This window comes from Culex pipiens, chromosome 2 (genome assembly GCF_016801865.2).
Source record: "Culex pipiens pallens isolate TS chromosome 2, TS_CPP_V2, whole genome shotgun sequence".
Taxonomy (NCBI): Eukaryota; Metazoa; Arthropoda; class Insecta; order Diptera; family Culicidae; genus Culex; species Culex pipiens.
Window position 1 is genome coordinate 130,126,858 of NC_068938.1, and position 20,117 is coordinate 130,146,974.

General features: G+C 37.5%; 1 protein-coding gene and 1 long non-coding RNA gene across 2 annotated transcripts in view; one reads left to right on the plus strand and one right to left on the minus strand.

Moving 5' to 3' along the window:
- The first annotated feature begins 871 nt into the window (after positions 1-871).
- LOC120431028 (protein patched) overlaps positions 872-20,117 on the plus strand; it is a 44,883-nt gene continuing 25,637 nt past the window's right edge. Inside the window, exon 1 of the mRNA XM_039596181.2 lies at positions 872-2,262. Within this exon, the coding sequence (XP_039452115.1) occupies positions 2,125-2,262 (138 nt within the window). The 5' untranslated portion in view covers positions 872-2,124. The remainder of the gene's footprint in view (positions 2,263-20,117) is intronic.
- LOC128093002 (uncharacterized) lies at positions 18,600-19,362 on the minus strand. Its single transcript, XR_008212162.1, has 2 exons — positions 18,921-19,362; positions 18,600-18,803 (listed from the first exon to the last, which is right to left on the minus strand). It is a non-coding gene; the product is annotated as an uncharacterized LOC128093002 (long non-coding RNA).

Below are 20,117 nucleotides of genomic sequence, written 5' to 3' on the forward strand. Positions count from 1 at the left end.
AATCTAATCTAATCGAACACAAGCGCAGCCAGTCCGAAGAAAGCATCCGGGAAGAACTTATGGTTAGATTACGCCTCAAGTTCTTTCTTGTCATTATTAATGATTGCAGTACTTTCGAGAACCCCCGAAATGTATTACACTCACTAAAGCGGCCCGGCCTACTGCGTTGCATTAACCGCAAGAGACAGATTCTATGAACGGAACCCACATTTCATGGAATCATCAGGGGAAGAAGAAGAAATGGGGACATACCGTACCAACCACTTCGAGTTATTTATAGAATATGGTGTGTGGTGTGTGTAGGGGAATTGTTGGCAGAGGGATTGTTGTATTATTTAGTAAATGGCCTTGCGACATTATTTCACCACTACGGATTAATTCACTCAAGGGGTGTCAACCCCTCGGTGGCCGAGTGGCTAGAGCATCTGATTACCAATCCAAAGGTGTGAGTTCGAATCCCACCTGATTCCATGCGTTTTTTTGTTCATATTCAAGGTTCAATTAATTTCAAGGAGACCGGTCGGGAAACGAACCCGGAACCTTCCGCTTACGAGGCGGGAGCCGTAGCCATTAAGCCACGGGCCGGTCTTCTTTGATTTTTGTTTTTCTGATGTCTAATAAACTGATGACATGCACTAATTTGAACAAAAAATGCATGACATTTTTAAAGTTGTCGTTTGGGTGCAGTCACTGGAAGCTTTACGCCTGTGTAGTCGATCCTCCAAGATGCTGTCTGTATGCGTAAGTCTCTCTCAAACAGAGAGAATCTCTCCTCTCTTTTTTCGCTCTCCCGCTCACACAAACTCCACACGTCCACAACATCGCTCCGACGACCAGCACCATCACACCAGCAGACTAAGATGGCCGACTTTATTTAATCGAAAACAATCGCGAAGTGCGGACGCAAAGTCGAGTGCGATCCTCCTGCCAGCCAAGCACAAGAAATCCCACCCAAGAAGAGAGAGGAGCCCACACACCACACTACACTACACTACGAGCAGTGCGAGCAGTGTTCAGTTCAGAGTCACAGAGTCAGTTTAGTCTGTGTTGTATTGTCGTTCCGCGTCGTCTTCGTCGTCGCCGATTCTACCTCCCAGAAGCAAATCGCCGTGCGCGCGCGCCTTTTCCTGTGTGCGATCGCAACCCGATCGCAAGTGTCAAAAGTGAGTGAATTTTTCGAACGGCCGGAAAATTCGGCGCGATCAGCGATCTGGAATTGGATTAAACGCAAGCAAGCAAAGCAAAGTAAAGGTCGAGCTGGTGTGTTGTGATCAAGGGTGATCGCGCGCAACCTAGGGAGTCTAGGTTCGATTCTCCGGACGACACCCACCACCCCGGAGTGAGATGTCATGTGAAAGATAAAGTTTGTTTCTTTTTGTTTTTACCGAGAATTCTCGTACACGCACAACATTTTTGTTTTCGGGGTCCGCTGAAGGTCCTGAAGTCGGCAGGATCCATTCCAAGAAGAGAGGGTTCTTCGGTATGCAGCAGCAGTGACGGGAACCTCCCGAAGGGTCGTCTCTGGGTGTTATTCGAGAAGGGGAAGGTGCAGAGAGAGAGCATGGTGAAGCAAAACAGAAGAATGACGAGGAGGAGGATGATGATGGCATGATGGGAAGAAGCTTATTTTGAAGGGAGTTTGTGAGTTGGAATCCCAGTGTGAAGGTCTTTGCAGAGTACGACAAAACTCGAAATAGTGTGTCTGCCTCGAATATAGAAGAAAAAAAAAGTGTCGTCGACGTCTGTGTCGTGCCTACGAGTGGGAGTATCGAAGTTCAGATTATTATTGTGTCTCTCCCGCTTACACAGTCCGTTCCGTTCCACATAATATATGCTGCTATGCTGCTGTTGCTGCTACGAATAAGATGAAGCATGTTTATGGTAATCCTACCCGGGAAGAAGAAAAAGCTAAATCCAACAGTGACAAAACGGCTCGCAACCGAAAATGAAGAATTCGATCGGTTGTAAGTCAGTGTGAAACAACAAAAATAGTTCGAAAACCTCAAACCCCCAACGACCAATCGAAAAGAAAATCGCACCAAGTGTGACTAGTTAGTTCTGCAAGAAAAAGATTCTTCTAGTAAGAATCTAGAGAGAAAAAAGTATCAAATAAGCATAGGAAGAATGGTGGTGCCCACGATGGATAGTTTGCCGCGAGTACCTGACACCCACGGGGACACCGTGGACGAGAAAGTGTTCTCCGACCTCTACATTAGGACTAGCTGGTTCGACGCGGCGATCGCGCTCGATCAAATTGAAAAGGTAGGTCGTGTTTTTTTTGTTTCCATTTTTGGAAAGTTTAACAGAGCTTTTGATGGCTGACAGGTGAATCAAAATATTTTATGTACAGTTTATGAACCACAAACCAAAGGTTTTTTTCTCTTTTTTTCTGCTTTTTTTGCTTGTATGCATCAGCGACGAACCGAGCTAATTCTTCATACAAACTTTGGAAAAAAAACCATTCGGAACTGTCTAAATATTTTGGAAAATATAAAAATACATGTGTTTCTGGGGACCCCAAACTTCATGCTTCCCTTCGAGTTGAGCCTACGCAGTCATTTTTGTCAATTTTTGTAGGCCAGTGTTATTCATAATCTCGTAATAAAATTATTTGTATTTTTTTCGCATCGAGTTTAATATTTTTATATGTTGCCAACCTCCCGTGGTCGAGTGGTTACGGGATCCGCCTAACAAGCGGAAGGTCAGAGGTTCAATCCTCGGGTGGCAGCTTTGGAGCTTTGGTCATCCCGCAAAATCAGTACAGGTTTTTCTTTCCCTGCTGTCTGCGCTTTGGAGAAACCTCGAGTTAGTCAAAAATGGACTACTCGGCGAAGAGCTCCAATGCCAACTGACGACAGTCGGGTCAATACGAGAGAGCCGAAAAACTGATGACAAAGGGGAGAGATCTAAAAATAGCCAACAGGGACCGCTCCAGTCCCCGTCCGTCCTCATCATTTGAAGTTGGACATCAACAGCCTGCGAGCCACAACAATTCTTCAAAAGTTGCTCATTTCTCCTTCGCTAGGTCAACTACAACTACTTAGCTTCGGCTGATCTGTGCACTTCGGAAGATAGTTGACTGGCCAACTAGCCGAAGATGCGCTAACAGATACGATGAGTGTTCGGACTCAAAAAACACGAGAGGAGAATTCTTCCTTTCGCACAACCACGCTTCAACGCACTGCGTTCAGGCGCACTCTACCAGTGTATATGTGCATTGGAAAAAAGACTGTAAACAGATAGCTTGATTCTTCTCAATAAGATTCGAGCAAAAATTGCAGCCTTAAGAGTATAACAGGGAATCACAAAAGATAGTCGCTAGGACGGTCGAGGTGAACTAATCCCAATATCTGCCCACAAGGCGGACAAAAAAAAAATATGTTATCAACAAAAGATGACAATTTTATTTGTTTCGAAAATTATTGTGAACGATTTTTACAACAAAAATATATGAAAACAAACAAAAATATCGCGTTATTGTCATTATCAAAGTAAACAATAAACGAAGCATTATTTAACCTGAATTCATTATTATTAATTAATGGTGAGTTCCAAAACATTATGAAATATTTTAGTTAATTCTCATTAAGTTTGGTTTGGTATAAAAAATTTGTCAGCAAAATACTTTTTTTAATCAATTATTTTGATTTATTTTCTAACCTGGAAAAAATTACAGCACTGGTGATGTAATATTTTTACATGTGAATTCACATCTAAATTAGCCAATTTACATCAAATCAAACAGTGAAGCCAGTAATTTATTCACGCAATTTGGATAATTTACTCCAATTTCAAACATCATTGCAGAGAAATTTAGCATACCGCGTTCAAAATTGCTATGCTGGAACTTTTCTGAGAAGTTCTTGTGGAACTCCTGAAATATTTGCTACACGGGATGAACAAGCGAGGATTGTTTACACCAGGTCTGTCCAACGGCCCTTGAAGCCATTTCATCCGGCCCGCGACGGCTTTTCAAAATAATTCTATGACCGGCCCTTAAGGCTGTTCATAAAATATTAAATAAATAAATTGATTGTCTGAATTAAAAAAATAATCTTAAGATCAAATTTTATAATATTATAACAACATTCTTCATGTTTGAATTTAATTCTTGTAATTTCTACATTGATATTTCCAAACTGAAAAATTTTGCAAGAAAACAAAATGATCCATTTCGTAAAATTGTGAAATTTATAAAAAACTTGGATTGTTGTCCAAAAATGTACAAAAAGACACTAAATTTGAATTTCTTTCGGTTCAAATCGATTTTTTTCTATTTTATATATTTTCAAATAAATAAGTAAGCAAAAGCTAATGAATTTTTCCAGAACAACTTTTCAGTGATAAAGTTTTTTTTAATGAAGCTTAAAAAGGCAAATTATTCATACTGAGAATAGATCGCGGCCAATATTTTAAAAATATAAAAATAATGTCTCAATGGGGCATGAAATAAGAGAGCAAAAATATATTTTTTCATAAACCTTGAATTTGGAAAATAACGAATTAAAAATGATTTAATACATATTTTTTACACTTTTTAAATTTAGCTTGTGTTTAAAATCATTTTAAAATATTTTTTAAAATATTTGAATAAAGGTGCACAAAAACGCAAAAAAGTTTGTTTTTTAAAAGGGATATTCGATATTCGAATCCAAATTTCGTTTGAATAAATTTTATCATGTTTCATTGATTTTTTATATCGCAGTGTTGAGGAAATTAAACCTAAAAAATTGCAACGACCGTTGAAATTTGAATGTTTTTTTTTTTATAAAAATTGTAATCGTTAAAAACAATAACTCTACAATTTTAAACATACAAAAAATAAAATAACTCAAATAAAGTCATTTTTGAATGTTATCCTTCTTTTTCATTCTTAAAATCAAAATTTAGGAATCTTATTTGCAACACTACTTCTTTTATTTATTTTCTTTAAAAGAACCCAATAATAAAAATTGAACAAAAATGTGTTAACATCTTCAACCTTTATCAAATATTAGTTCAAATTCATCAGATCTGGCCCGCAGGGCCAAAAGGTTGGGCACCCCTGGTTCACACTATAATTTACGTGCTGAAACTGATAAAAAAAAACTCACATTATGCTTGATTAAATTCCATGAATATTTCATTACTTCGAATATAGTTGGGAATTTAATATTCGTGGTTCCCATTACTGATGAGACTACTATGCTTTTAAAAAATGAACCTAATTAAAAATTTCAGCCTAATTTATATTTTTTATTTTTTTTTTGTAAAACAATAACACAAAATGCTTCATACATTATAAGAATTCATGATTATGTTTTCAAGAGTTACCTTCTTTTTTCAATATGTGTTCTTAAAATTCAAGATTTGTAAAATTATTCTAAATGCCTTTATTATACCAAAAATGCAATGATAAATGATAACAAATAACGATGTTTCTAAATAATTTTTAATGATTTGTAAATGAAAATGTATTGTTTGAGCAGTAAAAAATTTGTTTGCCCCCCCGAATTTATGTCGAAATATTGAAGAAGGAGACAAAAACGTAAAATCTAGATTAAATTTTCAAAAGGTATTATTTGCATAGGAAACCCATGACTCATAGGTTGTTTTGAAAATTTACTCTAGGAGTGAAATTTTCATTCTTGAAAGATTTATGTTCATAGAGTTATATGTCTGTTTCCAAGCAATAGACTAAAAGTTTGCAAATTTCCAAAATTTATAAAAAGCGTGTGAAAATTCTATTAACAATTCTACAGTTTTTTTTAAAAGGATCTATAATCTATTGTTTTTCATATGTTTATAAAAAACCACGGCGTGTTTTCTAGAACAACCTTATCAGGAAAAAATAGTCATCGCCACTTTCAAATGTGTCTTATAGGAAATTTTCTCAGCTTTCCAATGCTTCTAAGAGTGAAATGTTTCATCGGGAAATTTCTGAGATATCTCTATTTTAAGTTTTTTGGTTTTAAATTCCTTTATTATTTATTGGAAACTTTATACTAACAGTTCAAAAAACTTATCAAATGATGTGTTTCATGAGTCATTTTCTCATCAAAATGTTTGCACATTTTGATGAGTAAGACAAGAAACAACTTTGTAGAAGGTTGCAAACCGCTAAACATTTTGAAAATTATGTTTTGTCTAAGTTTTTCAATATATGGGATTTATTCAGAAACTAAAATAATAAAACAGTGTAAAAATGTATTTTTTACAAGAATTATTTGATAATTACATTTTTTTTTGTACAAATATCACGTGTCTACTCTCATTTAGCTGATTCAACTGAAACTTTGGCAGGTTTGTGATTGTTAATGGTATTATTGAATTTTAATGAATAAATTTGATATTTTCTTAAGCAAACATTAACCAGGAACATAAATACAAATATGATTTGAAATCGAAAATGTACTACGTATTACTGTAGCAAGCTTCAATAGTCATATTTTCATGAGTATAAAATAAAGATAAAATTTTATAAAATGTTTTCTGTAGAAAATGCACTTAAAAGTAGCAATAAAACTCGAGTCTTCCAATTCAGAATTCTGAAAACACCGTCACAGACATTTATTTTTGTTTGAACAAAAATCAAATAGTATGTTAACAAAAAAAAATCTAACAGAAACTTTCTTTCCAAACTATTTAAACAAAAATCAAGACATGTATATTTTTTTAAGATGAATTTGAAGATGAGAGTCTTATAAACTTCTAAAATATTGCTAATTCCATGATCATTTAAAACAAAAAAAAAACTGAAACAATCATTTCATACCAATGAAAGGTATTTCTCCTAAAGCTAGCAACAGTAATTTGCAGTATAATTTCGAGAATAAAACATGTTTTGTATCCATGCAACTAGTTAGTGTTTGATTAAGGAAATATGACATTTATTCATAAAAATCTTGTAATACCCTATCAATCTCAAACCTGTAGAAATTTCGGTTGTATCAGCTAATTCCAAGCGGAATCAGAGCAGACCGGTGTTATTTGTACACATCAATTATGTAATAATCTATTTGTTCTTGTTAAAATAATATAATAACGGTTTTATTATTTTATTATTTGAATAAATCCCACATATTCAAAAATTCGGTTAAATTTCATTTTCAAAATGTTTAGCGGTTTGCAACTTTCTACAAAGTTGTTTCTTGTCTTATTTTGCACATGGTCAGTAAAATACACATGAAACACATCATTTGACAAGTTTCCTGGACTGTTATTTAAAAGTTTCCAATAAATGATCAAGGATTTCAAAAGAAAAAACTTAAAATAGAGATATCTCAGAAATTTCCCGATAAAACATTTCGCTCTTAGAAGCATTGGAAAGCTAAGAAAATTTCCTATAAGACACTTTTGAATGTAGTGATGACTATTTTTTCTCCTTAAGGTTGCCCAGAAAACACGCCGTGAAAACCTTATCAAAAAAAAAAAAAACTCTGGAGTTAAAAATCTCAATGTAAAAATAAAATCGATAAAGTTTTTGCGGAAAATTTTAAAATGACAAGACTTTATGTCAAATTTGCTCTTCTTAATAGCTTTTGATGATTGCTCATTTATTTAAAAAAAATGAAACTAGATGTCCGTGATCCAAAAACTCATACAGTTTTTTTGTTTGATTGTAAATAGAAAAAAAACAAACAATTCTATTTATATTAGTTTATTACGATTTTCCATTAAATAATAATAATTTGTTGTAATTGATTTGATACCTAATGAATAAGTTTCAACAACTAGTTTTATATCAAATTATTTTCAAAATTTAAGAAAATTTTTAAAACATTATGTAATGGCCTCATTAACACACTTTTCGTTTTTTTTTTGATGTGCAAAAGAGTTCAACGAATCCATTGTAGCTTTCTTTCAAAAAAGAAATTGTATTTATTTCCTCAACATTACCCAAATATCAGGGAACATAAAATATGAATTCTATTAGTTTAAGTCCTAACAAACTAAGTTGGTTTATTGGGAATATAAATTTTGAAAGAAACTACTTTTCCATATTTAGAGAATTACTCTGTTTTCTGGTTTTTCAAAATTTCTTTTTTTACTGAATTAACTGGTGCAAATTGGTATAGTTAAAAATGATAAATTATCTGTCAAATAAACGAATTTTTACAGAAATCTCTAGCATGGTAAAAAAAATACTACTAAATTTCGGTACAGCTTTATCAAAATTCTTTAATTTTTAGTTTACCGATCGTTAAGTAGATGGAAAATCGGTTATATTCAACCGAATTCTTATACAAATCTAAATCAGTTGCTCTGGAATGAAATGAATAGTTTTTTGACTCACAACTGAATTGCTTTTTTGGCAATGTCCTAGATTGCGCTGAAAAGCCAAATATCTGTATTCAATTTCATTGAAAATGCAAATTGTTAAAGTTTCATACATTTTAGTTTATAAAATCACTGTAATTGTAACCTTCTTAGGTAGTCATTTGTCCACTACTTCTCCGAAGGATCATCCCTTTAAAACATCTCAATTGCACCAGTTTCCCATTAATTCCCCACCACGACGGTAAACACTGCGCAAACATGCTGACCTCATTCAATGGTGTTACAACCATTCATTGCCATCGCAAAAAAAAAGTGCAAAGAAAAACACAGAATCATTCCTATATCAAGACAAAACATCCTTGGCCTCCTTTCCCCTCTCTCGCACTCCAAAGACCCTCGGCGCACAAGAAGTTTGCTGTTTGCATTGAATTACATGTGCCACGCCAGCAGCAGCAACAGCAGTTCAGCAAAGCAAAGTGTATTGCTCCCATTTCATTCCTTTATTTGCATTCCTGGGAAGGGACGACCGGGAATTACTGTTAAACAAGCAGAACCAACTTCAGCGTCAACGTCGGCGTCGTCGTCGGCGTGGTGACCTTTGAAGAAGCCCGAGTCCTTCCCGAAAGTCATCCCTCTTGTGTGAGAGCGAGCGGGCTGCGGCAAACAGATCTTCTTCCTGAATAGTGTTGCAACAACAACAACAACTCCAAGAAACGGGATCGGATCGCCGAGGTGAGGTCTCCATTCCACATCTCTAGTAAAGACGTCGTCATCACAATCATCATCAACGTCATCTGGACCACCTCCTCGTCGTCGTCCACGGTCCACGAGGGTCTCCAGAGAAGGAGAGATATTCCATTAGCCATTACAACTCAATCTGCGCCGGGCCTGGAAATGTGTGGAATGAAAGAAAACTTGAAAAATGATTCGAGAGTAAAGCTGAAAAAAAACGAAAGATCTTGGACAAAGAGCCGGGAGTCGGGCAGGTCATCGGGGCAGGAAAGGGAGAGAAGGCTGAATAACAAACATTAAGAGAAGTGGAAAATTAAGGCGAAACGAAAGGCCGAAGGAACGGCGACGAACGGTTGATCCCAGCTGAATACAACTCAGTCGCGCAGAGCGATCGTTCCCTCAGTCGAGGAAACGTGAGAAGGCCCGGAATAGGAGGAATTGGAAAATTTGTTCTGTGGCTGCTGCTGCTCTATCCGTCACGGTCGACACTTGGGACACTCTAAGGGGAGAGAACCCGAAGGTCCTAGGCGTAACCCCTCAGCGGGGAGATGACTCAGTTTCGCCCAAACTCCGCCGCGATGTAATTTCGCCCGAAAATGACGACCTGCGGTCGCGCCGGCAAGAGCCCGCAAGGGACGCAGAAATCAAGTTTTACTGCCACACCAGATTGGCGGCTACCTGAATTACCTTGGCGCGCGGAGAAATCGCCTCGTATTGGACAGACAACGGCAGCGGCGATGATGACGAAAGGAGGAAAAAAAAGCACGAGAAATGTGCCACACAATACGGCGGTGGCGCAAATGTATTTCTCTCTCTCTCTCTCTGTCGGAGGACCACCCTCCGAGAATCGCCATTTAACGCCATTAGACCTCGGCGGTGATGGACGGAGAGTTTGGGAAAAGGTAGCAGAAGTTGGGATTTGTTTTTTTTTTGCTTGGTTGATGGTTTAATTTCGGACCGGAAGTTGCGAATGGTGCAATTGTTTGCTGTGAGAAGTGACTTGCAGATCTTCGGCTCGAAATACGGTGATAGTGGACTTCCTGGTTTCTGAAATAGAAGCTAGTTGGCCCTGGAATATCTCTCATTCAGTGGGTAGATCTTAAGCTCTACATCTCAAGAAGATGCTGATTGACCTGATTAGCACTAATTTGAACAGGGTCGCTGTAGTAACTCGATATACGGTCCCATTGAGCCTGTAGATCATTAATGTTGTACATCTAGAAGATTTATATTGACCTGATATATTGACAGATGATCTAGAACATCTCGTCGTACCATTAAACGATACTCCTTGAATCTACGCATGTATGATCCAAAATTGAAATCCATCCACATTTGCCACGATACGGCGATAGACACTTCTTCGTAACTCCCAATAGTCCACAGATGACCTAGAATATATCATTAACATATCATTAGATCAATACCTGCTACTCCCTGAAGCTATCCGAGTATGATCCGAGATCAAAAACTGCTGCTGCTCTATCTCCTTACGGCGATAGACACTTTGGCCTTTACTTCTGATAGTCTACAGGTGACCAGTAGAATAGTCCCTGATACTCCCTGAAGCAATCAGAGTATGATCCGAAGTCCAAAAATCTCTACCATTGCTACGCTACGGTGGTAGCCACTTCGATCGTAACTTCCGGAAGTCCACAGGTGACCTTGAACAACTCAACTATTCAATTGAAATTCCCTGATACTCTTTGAATCTATGCAAATATAATCCAGGGTCGAAAACTGCCAAAAATTGCCACGTTAATGCGGTAGACACAACGACCTTATTCCGAGAAGTCCACCGACGATTTGATATACCTCAATACATCAGTAGAACAGTCCTTGATACTTCCAGCTTCTCCCTGAAGCAATGCAAATAAGATCCATGGTCGAAAACTGCCAATCTTGGCCACGTTACGGCGTTTAACAATTCGTATGTAGCTTTCAGAAATCCACAGATGACCTTGAACATTTCCACTAAGCGGTTGAAGTTCCTTGAAACTCTCTAAAGCTATGCAAATATGATCCGAGGTTGAAAACTACCAACCTCTGCCTTGTTACGACGGTAGACCGTTTGAACGTAACTCGCAGAAGTCCACAGATGTTTCGATACACCTCAATACATCAGTGGACTAGTTTTTGATACTTCCACCCTGTCCCTGAAGCTATCCAAACATGACCCGATGTCGAAAACCATCTACTTTTTCAACGTTACGGCGGTAGTCACTTCGATCGAAACTTGCGGAAGTCCACAGATGAACTAGATACTTTGGCCGTAACTACATGTACTCCAACTTATAATGAAATCACAGTAGTACCTATTGGTTCCGCGACCTTCGCGAACTGAACATACTAGAACTATCATGGATAACCTGTAGAACACCCAAACTCAGTACTAAGGGATTAAGAGACCTCGATCACGCCATAGAAGGTGTAATCACCTTGCTCGTAGATCATTTTGGCTAAAACCATCATGCTGTTCTGCTAATCGGCTCTGACTCGTCCAAGCTATCAGATCTACTCCTCAAGCCATGAACCACCCCAGTCGGCGATTGTCAGTCAAGGTTGCTGAACCAACTCACTGTTCCATTCCGGAGCGCCGCCGCTACCCAGAACACTGATAACCTTAATGTGCCGGCGAGAATCAATTTCTGGGTGGTCCTCGCGGGACTTTCCGCCAATTAATGGCACCCCCCCAACCAATAAAGGCACAACCCCTATTTTGCAAGCGGGGACAGGAGGGTGTGCCGAGGTTCCCGTACGCGGTCCGACGAGACAACTTTGGTTGGCCAACCTCCAGCCGGGTCGTGCTCATCAACATTCCGGCCACGTCCCAGACTAGCGCTGCGCTGCGGAGGTAATGTCATTTTGTAGTGTTTTTTTTTTATGGTTCGTAATTTCGACCATAGCTCTGTGCCTGATACAATTATCAGCGCGGAGTTGTCTGGCAACAGCTGTGGACAGCGGGGAAAAACAACAGTTTTATAAAACTGTGCTGAGCGATAGAAAGAGGACCGGTGCTTGCAATGTAGGTACTCAATGGACACATTCGTAATCTCTCATTCATGATCGTGGCGCGAGCGCGTGCGTTTTTCATTCATGGCGAGGATCGTGTCGTCGGTTTTCATTGAGGCGCGCTGCGCGCGATGACCCGCGGAAGTTGGTTGGAAGGGGTTAGTTAAACATTCTAAACATAACTTGAAGTTTTGGTTTGGGAGAAGGTGTAGCTACAATCAGGGTTGTTACGGACGGCGCGGATCGCGCGGATGGCGCGGATGGCGCGTATCGCGCGGATCTGGCGCGGATTTGCTGGCTAATTTTGTTCAGGCGCGGATTTCGCGCGGATAGCAATTTTCATAAATAAAATAAATGAGAACGATAGAATTTCTTTCAAGTTACAAAGGAAAATATTATAAGCAATTAAATAAGTTCTATCTTTTTCTTTGAGTGCAAAAACATCAATTTCTAAGAAGTTTTTAATGAAGAAAATTTTCTTCTGAAAATTATTCATTGTTTTTTTTTCTTAATACGAATCTTCAAAATAATCTTCAAGAAGCGTTTATTTTTAAAAATGTATTGAGATTTCTTATATAAATTTTACATAACATTACGAATCATAGTTTTTGTTAACAATTGCTGACCTGGTTTAAATATTTTTCTACAATTATTCACGTAATACATTTAATTTTTATCTTCTGACTCATATTTTAAACTTTTTCCAAAGATTTAAACATAAGGATGTACATAAATGATTCTTAGGGTATGTTCCGGATTGGATTTAACCCTTAGATTTTTTTTGTTCGGTACAGGCTTCCAAAGTTTCCAAGGCATTTTTTAATATAGCAAACAATAAATATTGTGCGATAATATTAATTACAATTTCATAATTTCAAAATTCGAAAAATTGCAGAATTTCATAAAGCTTTAGATCTTTTAGATTTTTTAAGTTTTTACAATCTTAAATTTAAATTTTGAAATTTGTGGTTTATTAAAAATTGAAAGATTCTGTTGTCACTCTGATTTAGGTAGAATTGGTTCTACTCCCAATTATCAAAACATGACGAAATCCACTTAGCAATCTGCTAAAATCTCTGTCTAAAATTGAAAATTTCAGAATTTACATATTCAATTAAACAAAAAAATATAGAATTCATAAATTGAAATTGCCAAAACTTGCAAACTCAAAAACGCAAAAAGAAATATGAATTCTCTCATTGAAAAATTACAAAAAAATTAACATGGATTTTTTTAATTCTTAAATTCTTATTTTTTAAAGAAAGTTCTCAAGTTCTAAATTATAAAATTATAAAATTATTAAATTATTAAATTATTAAATTATTAAATTAATAAATTATTAAATTATTAAATTATTAAATTATTAAATTATTAAATTATTAAATTATTAAATTATTAAATTATTAAATTATTAAATTATTAAATTATTAAATTATTAAATTATTAAATTATTAAATTATTAAATTATTAAATTATTTAATTATTAAATTATTAAATTATTAAATTATTAAATTATTAAATTATTAAATTATTAAATTATTAAATTATTAAATTATTAAATTATTAAATTATTAAATTATTAAATTATTAAATTATTAAATTATTAAATTATTAAATTATTAAATTATTAAATTATTAAATTATTAAATTATTAAATTATTAAATTATTAAATTATTAAATTATTAAATTATTAAATTATTAAATTATTAAATTATTAAATTATTAAATTATTAAATTATTAAATTATTAAATTATTAAATTATTAAATTATTAAATTATTAAATTATTAAATTATTAAATTATTAAATTATAAAATTATAAAATTATAAAATTATAAAATTATAAAATTATAAAATTATAAAATTATAAAATTATAAAATTATAAAATTATAAAATTATAAAATTATAAAATTATAAAATCATAAAATTATTAAATTATTAAATTATTAAATTATTAAATTATTAAATTATTAAATTATTAAATTATTAAATTATTAAATTATTAAATTATTAAATTATTAAATTATTAAATTATAAAATTATTAAATTATTAAATTATTAAATTATTAAATTATTAAATTATTAAATTATTAAATTATTAAATTATTAAATTATTAAATTATTAAATTATTAAATTATTAAATTATTAAATTATTAAATTATTAAATTATTAAATTATTAAATTATTAAATTATTAAATTATTAAATTATTAAATTATTAAATTATTAAATTATTAAATTATTAAATTATTAAATTATTAAATTATTAAATTATTAAATTATTAAATTATTAAATTATTAAATTATTAAATTGTTAGATTATTAAATTATTAAATTATTGTTTTTTGCCATTTTCTTAGTTCGAATCATTTTCGGAGTCATATTTTAGTTTAGAGAAATTTAGAGAAGAAAATATAATAAAATGAGAATTATCAAGTACAAAATCTCTAGATTTTATAATTTGGTAATTTATTTTAGGGTTTTAATTTTTTTTAATTTTTGAATTTAATTTTTTTCCTGAATTTGTTTTTAAAGCAACGATATTTAAAGTGTTACAAAAAATGCTAATGTTGTTGCAGAAATGGCAGAAAAGGTTCCACTTGGTGCAGGTGGGATATGAATCCACAACTGATCAACGGATCAGTAATGCTTTCTGTATTATACTTTTTTCGTTTAAAATTTCATTCATTATGTTACTCTCTTCTATGTTTGTCGCGATTTTTTTTTATATGGCGCGGATTACGCGCGGATTGGGGTTTGGGGTCGGCGCGGATCTGGCGCGGATTTTTTTTCGACCTTTCCGTAACAACCCTGTACAATAGAAATGATCAGTTGACACTGTTCGTTTTCATGCTTATTCTACAGGAGCTGAATGTAACGTGTGACTCTTGTTGTCAGACGATCGCCAGTGGATCAACGGATCACATCCGTAACCTTTCAGAATCCGTCAAAATTTCACTGACAACTCAATAACATTTGTGTAAATATCACTCTGATGTGAGTGCTGTTACCCCAAATCTGACATTTGTCTCACTTACTTATTTTTGAGTAAGACCGATTTGGCGTCACACCGAATCGAGCTTATTAAGCTTTACAGCTATCATCTGGTTGGCGCTCGGAAGATCGTAAATCCGTACAAATTTGGCAATTGTTCCAGAACCTTCTACCGCGACCAATCAACGCGCAATTCACGTCCCATGCTAACTCATCGCACCACCCCAAAAATGAGAATCTTACGCGGGTTTCCCCCGTTACTAAAACTTGGTCACAGGTCTAACCTTTGTTTCTCGGTAGCCGCGTCAGCCGACGACGTGCCCGGCATTCCAACACGGGCCCACTTCCGCCCTCGGCCACATTACTGTTTCCTCTTTCCCACACTACTGGGCGGACATTCCGCGCGCGTGATCGAGAGACAGTTCGGGGAACGGGAACCAGAGAAAGCGCTGCTTGTTATCTGCTGGAAATGTTTACCCATAGTTTACCTATATTTTGTGTTGGTTTCATAGAGCGTGTAACTGTCATAACTTGACAGTTGACAGCCTGCCATATTTGACAGCTTACTTGTGATAACGCAAAGTTTTACTTCAAATTGTCAAAATGATTCTTCTTCGCAAAATGAGTAAAAACTACCCGTTTGTTGGTAGAGACAAATTTTTTGAGGTTTCAAAGTTTTTGAGGTTATCTGAATGTAAAGCTAACCAACTTTAAATGACCTCTGCACTATCAGTGTTTCCCGTCTGACAATCCGTGCTCTAATCCAGCGCAAACTCCGCCTGTGTGGCCTCGGACTACCGACATCTACATTAGAAGACCTCGGCGGGGGCACTTCCTCCCTTAGACAACCGGCCGGCCGGCCAGTACCATTTCGCATATAGGTCAAGAGTGGCCGGTCTCTGGGTGGTCTGACTCCGATCCCCAGGGTGGTGGTGCGCAAAATACTCCCTGCGGTTTGTTGATGGATTTTTCGTCTTTTCTTGCCTCATTCGGGAACGGTTTTCGTTTTGTGTGCAAGTGAGCGGTATCACGAAATCGTAGGGAATGAAGTTATTTCGGGCCTGAAATTTGAAGCTGTGCTACCGGAACGAATCGCGGACGGGATTGGTTCCGGTAGGAAACTCGAGTTTAGGGGAATGCCTGGGATTGACGATTGAAACATCAGGCAGAAAGTAGGACTTGGCAAAACTTTAGTTTTAGAGATTGCAAACCGACGTTTCGACGCACTTTGCGTCTTCATCAGGGTTCGAAAACTGTTCTTTTCTCATTTACGACCTGTATTTACCACAATGTTTGTCTGTATCATTCGAAAAACTCCAATTAGTTCAACTGGTCTACGGTCTAGCCGTGCGTACGTGATCAATTGACTCAGCGAGACCCCGCGGACCCATCCAATTGAGCGTCCCCGCCATCACACTCCAGTCTGAAAACCAAACAATTTGGCCAGATATTGGCTCAGCAAACTCGTCGTCGGCATCATTGAGACTGTGTCAACAGCGCAGAGAAAAAAAAGAGTCTCATTTGTGTTATCTAAATTCTACCATCTCATAAATTGCTACCGGATTTCTTCATCTCAAATATGTGTGTTTTCGTTTGCCGGTCTCCGGTTTGTTTGATTTCGGTATCATCCGGCTCGTTTCAGCCGCCGAACCGTTTTTTGACTTCATCCATCAGCGTTAAACGGCGACACGGTGAAAAAAGTTTGGGTGAAGTTCAACTAAAACCTTACTAACTCAGGTTTCGTGTGAAACAGACCTTCTCAAAATTGAGTTCTGAGGCAAATGTCAGATTGGGTTAAATTTCAGATGTGGTGATGAACTTTCACTAAAAATAAAGTGTTATTTTTCCTCAGTGTCCCTCTGTAAACAAATCACGCACATAATCCCGCAGATTCCGCGCGCGCTTATGAAGCGATCTGTGCGTTTTTTATAACTCGTGGTTGGTTTATTTAAACTTTGCGGATATTTATGTTTACTTTAGCCTTTGTTACGTTACGCGGCACGCGTGTGTGTGTGTTTATCAACGTCGACCAGGCCCCAAAATGAAGTGATCCCAAAGTCCAAACACATATACACTCAAAGGAAAAAAAATCGTCAACCGACTAACGTCATTCGACGACGCAAAAGTGATCGCGATGTTTATACCAGGGGTTGGACACTAAGACAGAATATTCAAGCAAAGGTAAACAAAACTGTCAAAATTAAGAAAACAAAAATCCTTCAAGTGGATAAATAGCTGTAAAAATCCTAACAAAATATTTACAATTTTATCAATTTAATTTAGTGTCCTACCCCTAACGCTTATAAATTTATGATCGAGTTCATTATTTATCGAGAGTAATTCGACATGAGTCGCGTACGACGGAGCCGTCGTCGTCGTCGTCGCCAGTTGTCCCTGGGATGTCGCGTCGCGACGATCTCCGGAGGCACGAGAACTGGCTTACGGAAATGGTCGATTTGGCCTTCTCGGGGTGAGAAATGAACCTGAATATATTCTTTATCTACAATCAAACCGATTGACGTAAGGCAGAATTGACATAACCTCACTTTTCTGCAACCTCAGCAAACGTCAATCCAGTACAAACTTGTTGCTGTCCAGAGGTGATAAGGAAAACGATTCGGCAGCAAACTTGTACTGGTTTGACGTTTGCTGAGGTTGCAGAAAAGTGAGTGACTGCGTGCAAATGACAATGATTGTGTTTTCCTGATTTGATACCGAAAATTCAGCTTAAAAAAATATAAACCGGATAAGAAAGGACTAAATCGGTAAAACCGTTATAATATTTACCTCTCTGACAGTATGGGTGTTGTTATTAGGGTTATATTACTGAACAGATTGACAGCTGTCAGAATCACGGAACTTTATGCTCGGAAATAGGCGTATCTTGAGATTTAACTGTCAACATCAGTTTGACAACTTAGGAGAAGAGGGGAGGACACTATAGTAGGTATAGTAGATAGATGATTTGTCAATCAAAGGTAGTTTCATCGATGTCAGAGGATTAACTGATCATTTGGAGTGTACAAAACAAATCACTTTTGTCACCATGACTATTAAAAAATCCAGCCCGTTTGACCGACGATTGTCACCAACCGGCAAAATCGGACCACATGTGAAATTCCAACCACATACTTTAAATTTCACCCCCTTCCCCACCACATCCAAACGATCTCATCCGCCGTCCCATCTTTTAAGCCCCGCACACTTTGGCGGCGGCGGCGCTTATTATGACGCGCGCGATATTTGTCAACAAAGTGGTGACACACACAGCGCTGCTATCTCCATGTGCGGTCCAACGATTGCGATTTCACGTACGCCACTCTCTTCGCCGAGAGAAGATCGCGGGTAGTCGTGCCGGTTAGCTCGTCGTTGTCGCAAAAGACCGCCGGCGTCGCAACGTGCCCGAAAAGGTCACTGATCGTCACCGTCGTTCGACGATTCAGACAATTAATTCTGTACACAAACCGCACAAATCAGCGACGGTGGCAACACCTCTCTAACACTTCAAGAAAATAGGGTGCGATAGGTGGGCACGAAGTTTGACAGGAGAGCTAGGGGGGAAGCGCGCTGACAATAGCGACAGTAATAGAAATGCACTGACTATAATTAAAATAAATATTTATTATGTAATTATACAGATCTCTCATTGCCTTGGCTTGTTGATGGGGACAGCACAGGAAGGGCCCGCCTCGAAGCTACGTCCTCGCGCGGGGAGATCTTGGAGACCCGGGGGGGAAGGCAAAGAACTGGAAGTAGTCTACCGCACAGCGAGACAACAACAACACACGAGCCGAGTCAAACGAAGCTGAATGACACGAGAGAATACGACGATCAAGACGACGACGACCACCAAGATCACATCCGTGGAAGAAGAAAAATGTTTGGTTTATTATAATATTGCTTATATTATTATTGTTATTACTGTGGACGCACACACACAAACCGACTCACGCGGTTGAAGAGCGGGATTTCCTCTCCAGGGAGTGCGGACTCCGCCGTGATCCTCCACCGATCAACCGCCGCGCGCAGCACGTTGCTGTCCATATTTGGCACAGTGGACCACCCCGGTTCATAATGCTTTCGTTCTGAATTTACTACAATAATAAAGACATTTTCCGCTTGCTATGACTGTGTGCGTGAAACCAACACCAGCACGATCATCGGAAAACAAGAGAGACGGAGCGGAGAGGATCCTCACCAGTATTGGTAACATCTTAAAATTAAGAGAGAGCGCGCGATCGTACACGATCCTCTCCCGGCCTACTGCGACTCTGTATTGGTGACTGAAAACGCGTGCGTACGCACACGTTCACCCTCTCTCTGTATTCTCTTGAAGTTTTTGTTGTTGTTGTTGCCCGAACCGACAACTCAATGATGACGGATGAAGAATACGGTCGTGGGAAGGTGGCGGCAGCTGGAGGACGCGCCGCCGCTGCGGCAACAGTGCCGATGCGGTAGGTCCGAATATCAGAGATTAAACAACTCCACATATCCGCGCGCGCGCGACCTGCAAGGGTGGTGGAGGGAGGGGGAAGGCCAACAACAACAACTACGAGAATAATACGGTGATGATGACGCGGGGAAGTGGAGGGGGAGGAGGAGGTCGAAGAAAAAAGGAGAGTAAAACAAGTCGCGCGTAGTCGTGGATGAAGAGGAATTCGGAAGAGATATGACCGGCCGACCGACTACAAGACACCTAAATTATGTTGTTAGGAGGTTCCTCGGAATCGATCGGATCGCGGTCGTCGATCGGGGCTGGGAAGAATGCTACGCATCCGGAAGAGATGGGTGAGTTGGGGAGGCGAGTGAACGTTAAGAAGGTATAGAAGATCATTCATGCTTGGGATTCAGGCTTGACCTGAAGATCAACCAAGTCCCTGAACGATATCTGTGTCGATACAGAGATCAGTATAGCTTCAAGGGGTCGTCTCATCCTTCAGAATATCTACAGGTTTTAGCTGGAACGACACTTCATTCATTTGCCTAAGGATTTTCAGGTCATTCCGCAAGGTTTGACCTTGACATTTTTGCCCCGTTTCGGGCTACTTTCCCCTCCAAGTAACGGATGATAGCCGGACAGAGGACGCGGAGGAACAACCTTGCCAAGGCTCTCCGGCCA